General features: G+C 47.9%; 1 protein-coding gene and 1 long non-coding RNA gene across 2 annotated transcripts; both read right to left on the bottom strand.

Moving 5' to 3' along the window:
• Positions 1-450: 450 nt before the first annotated feature.
• On the bottom strand, positions 451-1,684 carry LOC136759577 (ankyrin repeat domain-containing protein 26-like). Its single transcript, XM_066714583.1, has 3 exons — positions 1,604-1,684; positions 786-1,043; positions 451-603 (listed from the first exon to the last, which is right to left on the bottom strand). The coding sequence occupies exons 1-3, from the start codon at positions 1,682-1,684 to the stop codon at positions 451-453; spliced, it is 492 nt and encodes a 163-aa protein (XP_066570680.1).
• Positions 1,685-3,466: 1,782 nt separating this feature from the next.
• On the bottom strand, positions 3,467-5,610 carry LOC136764555 (uncharacterized). Its single transcript, XR_010821239.1, has 3 exons — positions 4,736-5,610; positions 3,905-4,025; positions 3,467-3,500 (listed from the first exon to the last, which is right to left on the bottom strand). It is a non-coding gene; the product is annotated as an uncharacterized LOC136764555 (long non-coding RNA).
• Positions 5,611-9,761: the final 4,151 nt, after the last annotated feature.

Genomic DNA, 9,761 nt, shown 5'->3' with positions numbered 1-9,761 from the left:
GGGGGGGGAATTACAGTCAAGGTGTGGACTAAAACCGATTCTGTGCCTGCAGCAAAATACACCTTTACAGACAGTAATGTGGGAGAGAAACAGTTGTGGCTCTCTGTAACTCAGTAAAGAAAAATAGCACCCAAAGCACTCACGAAAAAAGGAAAATCCGTGGACAAACTAAATGTGGGGAAGGAGAGAGAGATGCTTCGTGTGGCTTCAAATATATTCACCCTGCTCTCAAAGACAGAACACACAGGCAGATCTGTTCTGTTTACGGGGATCGCATCCATATATAACAACAAGAACAGTGTGGAATCGAACCAGAGACTAAATGTATGAGAAACAAGAACAGCACACATGAGCAGGAAAAGGACAACACTGCAGAGTCATACAGCAGGATCAAAGCATCCACATGGATTGTGAAAGGTAACAAAGTGGTTCGAGGGACAGGTCAGAGACTCACCGCTGCAGAGGCGTCTGCTTCTGTGACAGCAGAGTGACATACCTGCCTGTGCGGCCCTCTGTCTGCTGGACCTCGCGCTGCTTCAGAGAGGACCTCAGGTTGTGGACGCAGCGCTTGCTCTGCAAGTACAGCTCCTCGGTTTCCTGCAGCTGAGAGCCCAGGACACGGAAGTAGAACCATGATGAAGAATGGAGAGATACAGGAAACCAGGACACAAGTCATCAATGTCACAGCAAAAGTATGTGCACAGAAACCAAAGTATCACCCAGTTGCTCTGTTTCCATACTCAAGCCCTGGACTCTTGGTCCAGTTTTTTAATAGCTACACCTACCTTTTGTCTCATCCAGTTCAGTCTTCTCTCCAAGCACCGCTTGTCCCCCTCCAGGTGTTTCATGGAGAGCGCGCTGTCCTCGAGAGCTGCGTCACTCAGGGCCAGTTTCTGCCGCGTTTGGGTCAGATCCCACTGCAGTCGCGTCACCACATCCTCGCTGTCCACATTCATGATCTTGCTGTTGTCGGTACTCGGCTGGGCCTGCGCGGCGCTCACGGCCTTGTCTTTGAGCTCCTGCTGCAGCCGCCTCACAGCAGCCTGAGGACCACACGGTCAGCCGTTAACTCTCACGTGTGCACACTATGGGTCCAGCCGTTAACTCTCACATGTGCACACTACGGGTCCAGACGCTGCTGTTAAAGGCAGACTGGACGCTGCCACCGAGGTGAGGACACTAGCGAGGGTCTTCTAACACAACCACAGCAGACCAGCAGAGCAGTCACAAGAGCTCCTGCGCTGCTGCACAGCCACACCAAACTGGTCAAGGACTCAAGCCACAGATTCGACATTGGCACTGCTGGTAAACTACCTAGCTGCTTCAGAAGTGACCAGTAGCCTTTTGTGGGACTTGATTTGGGAGCCCCGTCACTGTAGCCCACTTGGCACAACATCAAACTAACCCAGGCCTAAGCCTGCCATCCTGGAAACGTTTGTATGAGCAAACACATGTACAAACAAACAGTACATGTCAACACTAAAGGGGTGGACTTGGACTGTCCAGTTAAAGTAATGAGAGAGAAAAGGCCAATCCCTTTGACCAAGTGCTGCTACTGTCTGTCGGAGGTGACGCAAAAACTCAGGACCTCGTGGTCGCCTACCTCTGTCTCTGCCGTCTTGCTCTCCAGCTTCGAGATCTGCTCCCGGAGCTCCGTGTTCTCGACCACGAGCTCCTCCATCATCTCGAAGCTCTCTCGTCTGTCCCTCTTCAGCTGGGCCTGCGCGGCTCTCGCGGCCTCCTCCTGGAGCTGGGCCTGGCTCTCGGCCTTGGCTAGCCGCTGTCGCAGGAGCAGGTTCTCCTTCTTGGCCTGGGCCAGCTTCCCCTGCAATCTCTCCTGCCGGACCAAGGCCTTGCTCAGCCGCTGCGTCTCCGCCTGCAGCTCGGCCACCTGGTCTTCCAGCTGCGTCTCGTCTGACCGGACACCAACGGAGCAGGAATCAGCAACGCACACACAACACTCGTACGCACTGCGCAATGTTACGTGGGAAAGTACAGCAAGTACACAAGGAAGTGCAGTGAAACAAAGCTGTGTTTGTGTGACATGAGATCAGTGGCGGGTGCAGAGGCGTGGCCGGGGCGTGGCTGTGGCCCTGCCATGTCACACAATGATTGACAGCTCACTGACTGAGAGCAGCGCTGAGGCCTTCAGCGCCAGGCTTTCCAAACGCCTCTTACACAGTTGTGTCACTCACTCACCCTGGCTTGACCAGCTGGATTAGTGTGGACGCAACCCAGGTATCCAGATGTCTGCACAAGGCTTATTTATTACATTCATGATCCCAAATGACTACAGAAGACATTTCTCATATTCAGAGTGGCGCGTTGCTTTAGCTCACTTTTCTCCAACGATTCCCATGAACTGGTGACATTTTCCTCAGACTTGCTGGAGCTGAAGACGGACGTGTCGCTGTCTGAATCCCAGCAGGCCACTGAAACACCAGCACAAAGGAACTGCAGTTACATATATCTGAACAGCAAACAAACACACAAAGTGCCTCAGCACACCGACCTACGACCAGAGGCGATTCTAGGGTATGTGGGGGCTCCAGGCAAAATAATTCCAGAAGGTGATGCTGCGAGGGGGGGGGTGCGGCGGAGTTTTCTTCCATGAGAGGTTCCAATTTGGGGGCCCCCCCTCAGCCTGGGGCCCCAGGCAATTGCCTAGGATGCCTACCCCCTTGCGACCCCCCTGCCTACGACTGAAGTCACACCAGAGCCACTGCGATGTGTGACAGAAGCCACGGCTGTGGAGGCCACTGTCAAGTGTTTATAGACCCAGCTATAGTGTATTATCACATTCATCTTCACCGTCTTATGTCATACACTAATCTGGATAGTGATCTGGATAATCCCTTGCTCGTTTCCTCGTGTATCTGTCCTCTTCGACTCTCCCTCATGCTGTGGCCCAGCACAGACAGCAGAGATGTTTCCAGGCAGCGAGGCAGTCTCTGCTAATGGAAACGCACAACGCAGGCCTGAACTCTGACAGTTTATAATCCCAGTGTAATGTCCCACCTATTGGGCTCAGCCTGCACTGCAGTCAGTGTCTTTATCAGCCGAGCGAATCGGGACAGAAGATCCGTTTAAAAAGGGTCTCTCTCTCACCACCATTACTGTTTTCACTCCCTCCCCAGATCAGCACCGTTACCTGCGCCATGAACTCCGCCGTCCTCCTCCTCAGACGAACTGTCTTCCTGTTGGACAAGAGAGCCAGTGTTTACTATGAGTCCAGTCACTGATGATGATGATGATGAAGGGGATGTTTAAACTGTGTCTTTCCATGTGAATGGATATGGATGGCGATCCTGACAGGCTTGTCTTTACTGACACCCTGAAAGGCAGGACTTCTCTACAGCTTGTTTAAACAAAGTCATACTATGCAGTTAATATGCGCCAACATGTCAGGACTAAAGCCTTGTTTGCACACAGAGCGCTCGGCTGGGACACGTTACCTTTACGAAGACTTCGACTGGGGTGAAGGTCACCTCGGGATCATTCTGGAAGTAAAGTGTGTTAAATAAAATCAGTTCAATCCAGTAACAACACATTGACAGGCCACACAAACACACTCAAATGCTGGGACAGATCCAGCGCATCAGAACGGCAGTTCATATTGACGGGTGACAAAAACAGTTTCTATTGTCAGGCTCTTCCACTCTTGTGTATTTCCGGCTGACAACACAACAGCTGCTAAAAGCGTCAAAGAAAACTCTGTCCCGTGTGGGCGTCCCTGTCTCTCAGACAAGGGAAAGGTCAAAGGGCACGGAGACGGCTGCAACAACTCATTCAATAGTTTGATTTCCTATCTAATAAAAAACAAAACCTCGGGAAACTTTCCATTTAAGAACAGAGGGAATACATATTGATGAGAGGCGAGCGAGGGACTCTGGCGTGGGCCTACCTTTATGAGCGGGGATCTGTGTTGGCTCTCGGGCAGGTTCAACGTCGCCTTCTGTTCGGCCAGGAAGGTCACAGCGTTCGCCTGTCCACAGACACAGGCCAGCTGCACTGGAGGGGGAGTTCTGGAGACAAAAGACACGATCATTACGAAACCTGTCTGCCTGTCTGTGTCGTCCCTGCAGCCTGAGAAACACAGGCGCCACACCAGCCAATCACATCGCATGCTTCCACAGCAGGTATTTCGGCTGAGTAGAGCAATATTCAACTCCTGCGAGACACACTGTGCCTTCACATCTCACACAGACAGAGGACACAGGGTCTCCCTTTGGCTCATACACTCACTATCACCTTCACTGAGGTTTCCAGGCCCCCGGCACAGTGGCTCGGGTGCTTCTGAATAATGCCCGTCCATTACCAAGACTATACAGGCTAATGACTGGCCTCAGCTCAGACCGCAAACAAACCACATCTGATATGAAATCCCTTAAAGGTTTCACCTGACAGTCAGCATTTAGAATAGTGTGCTGCAGCTGCCCGTGTTGCTATTGCAAAACCAATGCGTTTCCTCTGGCACCAAATTAATAATAATAATAATAATAATAATAATAATAATAATAATAATAATAATAATATAGAGAGGTGTTCATGTATAGTGCAACTGAAAACACTAGTCTATATCTAAACCCTGCTCAATTCATAACAGATCACAGACACACCCATGGCCCACACAGAACTCCCTAAAGAAAACACTGGACATTGAAAGAATCACTTCATTCAAATAATAATAATAATAATAATAATAATAATAATAATAATAATAATAATGTCTTACCGGTTTTCGTTGTCCAGCTCATTTACATCACGGTTCTTGGACAGACCTCTTAGCTTTGAAAAAAATCCCCTAGACTTGTGCAGCTTCCTCTGATCTGTCTCTCTCGGGTCAGCATATCCAGCCGAAACCTGATTCTTGCGCTTCATGAAACTGCGTATCTTCTCCATTGCAAAGTCTTTGCTGCCGTATTACTTCTGTGCGGAAGCTGTACTCTTACCTTCCACCAACACTTCCGTCGAGTTGTGACGCGTCCTGTGAGCTGCTCTAGTGAACCGGTTGCCTATGACGTCACAGTGGCAGTTGACTCCGCAGCGGGACACGTGTCTGCATCATCCAGCTGAAAGCATAGCGACCGAGTCACATGACATCACACCGGATTAGCAGTTTGTCTCAATCCAGTGTGCAATGGCTTGGATCAGTAGTAGCCCGGGTGTGGCCGCCGCCTCAGTCGCCCAATCAGGACTGCGTCGCCCCTGGAGCGCTGTCTCCACACCGGCTGTCACTTCGTCATCCCGGTCGACACCTCGCCGGAGTCCCGTCACGTCCTCACCCCCCCAGTGGCCGCGGGCCTGACCCTGCAGGGGCTCTGTACTGACGTCACTCATACCCGTTTCCACTGGCCCTGTTCAGGGCGCCTCCGTGTGGCCGGGCTGTAACTGCAGCTCAACTGCCCGCCTGTGTCTGCACTCATTGTCGTGGGTCCAGCTGCCCTAGGAAGCGACTGTGAGACACGGAAGGACAAAACGCATCTGGGACGCTCGGCACTCTGGGATTTAGTGTTTAAAACTGGAGGCTCAAATACCATCAACATTAAAATCAATACACTTTGCACTGAAATCTATTTACGATATCTTAGTCTTATACCAGATATTAAAACGTAGAAACCGGGACACATTGAACAAATATGTATAAAACAAATGACATCACTTACAAATATGATTGTTAGAAAATGAAGTGTTCATGTTGACCGTTTCATCTAGTTTATTTTGTTTAGCAGCGCATCGTCAATAACCGTGATACTTCTCCCTGTATCATGATCCAATTAACATCGCCAATAGAGCTTCATTTAAGTGTCCTAGATACTGTCCCTTATTATTGATCTGTGAGAGAATGAACTGCGTTGCCTTATTAAATACAGTGTGCGTGTGTTTGAATCTGTCCTGTAGCCACTACACAGCTATAGCATGACACATACAGCCTGTGTATGTAGTTTCTAAAGAAAAACTCATACATGTGTACAGAAATACGGCTACAACACTCTGGGATCCATAACTTACTGAACAGTTTCTCCACAAATTCAGTGTCAGCATGTTTTCTCTGTACCTGCAGCTTTATCAATGTGAAAAATAAAAGAGTCACGTACGTCAGTAACATCAACTTTTATTACTTTTAACAGTAATGAATGGATCAGTGGTAGTGTAATGAACCGCACACACCACTAACCAAAAGCCAGAGTATAGTTGAGTCAATTTCAAGGGGGCTTTCTCAGAGTCAGTTTTTATTCATAAAAACACAAACCGTTCCATTCGGACAGACTGTGAGAAAGAAGGGAAATAATTGGGAGATTTTAAATTAGAACCCCCACTGGCATTTTAGCCAGGCTAAGCACCCAACCCCACCGTAATAGAGTCAACAAATACCTAAAAATCAATACCAATAACAAATCAACAAAACAGGAGATTGTGCTTGAATAAGAAAATGAAAATGATCCAAGCTAATAACCATCAATAAAATAAACCACACTATAAACAAAATACAACCTTAAGAAAATAACACCTGCTCACACTAGTTTCTTCAATCAAATTCAAACAAAATAAATAACCTGGGCACAATTAGTCCTCATCAAATACACATATTGGGGGATCAACCAACCACGTCCCACCCTCTCACAGACTTAATAAAACCCCAATCAAACATTCACATACATACATTTACAAATATGACAATAAATTCAAGAGATTAAGCTATGAAAGAAAAAAAACACACTCTCCACTTTCTGTTGGGAGAGAGAGAGAGAGAGAGAGAAAGAGAGTGTGAGAGAGAGAAGTCACTGTGTATACTATGTATATATGTATACATATACAGTACCAATTCATGCAGAATAGTTTTGTAAATGTTGTGTTCGATGTATATTAATGTATGTAATGTCTGTAAACTTGTGTGTATCGTATGTATGTAGTATTATTGCCACTGCACTGGTCTATGTTTTGCAGTAGAACCCCCTGTACTTGCTTTGGCAAAACGGGTGTAACATTGTCATGCCAATAAAGCTCTTTTTGAATTTGAATTTGAATTTGAGTGAGAGAGAGGGAGAGAGAGACAGTTACAGTTTTATAGTAGTTAAAGTCATAAGTTGTGATTTTTGTTTTAATACAATACTAAATGAAGGTTCACTGAAGATGAGGAGAACATTTTACAAGAAGAAAATGAATAAAAAGACAAAGGAAATTTAAAGATAGAATCTGAAGACAAAGACCAAAGAGACACAGGCAGGAGGTAACGCTATATAAGACAAAAAAACTGCAATAAAACCGCAATAAACTAATTTCACGGAACAAGAAATAGCTAGTAATAATAATAATTATAATTCTTAATAAAAATCAATATAGTTCTCTTCAAACTGCTGTAAGAAATTTAAAAGATGCAGAGTGAAGTGAAGTTGAAGAAGGCTTTCCAACTGCCGGTGAAAAGGATACATTTGAAAATGTATCAACTTCAGACAGCAGCAGCAGCAGGGAGATCAAATACCCAGAGGAGCTGCTCTGCACAGGCAAAGACGCACCACAAGGACAAAGTGCTGCAGGAATCCCCCGAGACTCTGATCGCAGACTACTCCACAGTGGGCAACAGCAGGGTGAAGTGCAACCTGCTCCTCTACATTTTCCCACCCTCTACAATACACAGGAAATACAGAGGAAATACACCCTCTGTATTTCCTCTACACCCTGCAACACCTACTGCAAAGACTGAAAGAGGAGCTGAGCAAGGCAGTGCAGCACAGCCATCTGAGGAGCCTACAGAGAGAGCAGCGGGACCTGAGAGGCAGCCAGCCCTGCACCACTGCAGCGAGAGACCAACAGAGCACCCACTCGCCCTGCACTGCCACTAATGACAGCCCCCTGAACACACACAATGCCCAAAACACACAGGCAGACACGCAATCAGCCACAGACACACATCCAGACACATGCACAGCCCCAGACACACAGGAAAAAAACAGGGTCGTCCCAAATTGCTCATCCTGATAGACTCTAACTAGAGGTACCTAGATGAGAGGCGACTTTTCCCTGGATGGAGAGTCTTGAAGATAAGATGCCCAACAACACAGAGCACCCTACACACCCTGTACCAGAACAGACAGAGGAGCCCCAAGTGCATCCTGATTCACACCGGCACCAACAACCTGCGCTCAGACAGAGGGGATGTGGCAAAATCCCTTCAGCAGGTCGCAGAAACAGCAGCCAGAGAATTCCCCCTGTGCCAAAATTATCATGTCCTCCCTGCTGCCCCCGAGCAGATGTACCATCCATGGCATCAACGCAGAGCTGTCCAGGGGCTGCGCCCTGATCCCCAGCGTGCACCTAGCACACCATCGCCACATCCGGCCCTTCCACATGCACGAGCAGGTGCACCTCAACAGGGAGGGTGTGAAAATGTTTGCAAAGGCCCTCAAGGACATCACCCTGGGCAGAGAGCTTGCCAGCACCCCCTACACTGAGGCTGGGAACACGACCACATGCCCCTGGGCCCCTAAGAGCCCCCTGTCCCATAGGCCCCGCCCCCCCCACACCAAGTGCAGCCCAGGAAGAGCTGCCAGCCAGCAGGAGCGGGACCAGGGGCCAAAACATCCACCGCAGGCCCTGCAAGTCAGCTACGCTGCTGCCATGTCCAACCAGACAGGAAACCCCACCAGCACAGAGCTAAGTGAGATAAGACATCTTCTTAACTTGATCTGTACTAAGTTAATCTAATTATAACCTTCAACACCAAAAAAATAAGGAAACAAAACTAAAAACAAAAATAATAACAGTATAAATCAAAAGTAATCTACATTCATCTGCATTCAAAATGAAACTGTAAAACACTAATCACCTCTTATTCCTTTACTACTGTAACTAATACTTCTCTTCTGTAATTAAACATGGGATCATTCACAATAAGCAGCTGGAATATCCAGGGCCTGTGCTCCTCAACGTTCGGACTGAAGAGCACAGACCCAGACTTTGTAAATAGTTTACGCAATATGGACATTATAGTCCTTCATGAAACATGGAGTCGTTCAGGCATGTCTACACACTGTCCCAGCGGGAACAGAGAACTCATAGTCCCCTCCCTAAAGAACCCCCACATTAAACACGGCAGGGATTCAGGGGGCATCATTGTGTGGTAAAAAGAGGAACTCAAAAACACTGTCTCTCCCGTTTAAAGAGGAGAGACACATTTATGGCTCAAAATTGAAAAGAAAATTCTCCATTCCCAATTCGACACATTCCTGTGCACAGTTTACATGCCACCAATTGACACCCCCTATCACCAAGAAGGGTGCTTCCAAAACTTACAATCAGAAATTGGCCACCTTCGGAGCCTGGGCTCAGTGCGGCTGTGTGGAGACCTCAATGCCAGGACTGGCAGAGAGGTCGACTACATCAGCACAGAGGGCAGCAGCCATGTGATTGGACAGAGCCCTTTGTACCACACACCCGTCTCCACTCAGAGGAGCAGCTTCAATGGCGCGGTGAACAGGAGGGGGAAGCAGGTGCTGCAGCTCTGTAAAAGCCCGGGTGTGTAAATCGTTAACGGCAGGATCAGAGGGGACTCTCAGGGCAGATACACATTCAGCTCAGCTGTAGGAAACAGCATGGTGGACTACACCATCACAGACATGGACCCACAATCTATCAATGCATTCACAGTCAGGCAACTAACCCCTCTATCAGACCACTGCCAAACAGTTCTGTACCTGAAAACAAACTTCAAACAAAACAATTCTAATCAGACCACCCCCCCCAAATTGTATCACCTCAAA

The sequence above is a fragment of the Amia ocellicauda genome, chromosome 1 (assembly GCF_036373705.1).
Source record: "Amia ocellicauda isolate fAmiCal2 chromosome 1, fAmiCal2.hap1, whole genome shotgun sequence".
Lineage (NCBI taxonomy): Eukaryota > Metazoa > Chordata > Actinopteri > Amiiformes > Amiidae > Amia > Amia ocellicauda.
Note: the sequence above shows the minus strand (reverse complement) of the source record. Positions and strands in the feature narration are given on the sequence as shown.

Excerpts from the sequence above, each read along its gene's own strand:
- LOC136759577 (XM_066714583.1), bottom strand. The coding sequence starts at position 1,684 with ATGATGGAGGAGCTCGTGGTCGAGAACACGGAGCTCCGGGAGCAGATC. Across the intron at positions 1,044-1,603 it reads GCAAGACGGCAGAGACAGAG|GCTGCTGTGAGGCGGCTGCA; the intron begins GTAGGCGACCAC and ends TGTGGTCCTCAG. Across the intron at positions 604-785 it reads TGAACTGGATGAGACAAAAG|CTGCAGGAAACCGAGGAGCT; the intron begins GTAGGTGTAGCT and ends CTGGGCTCTCAG.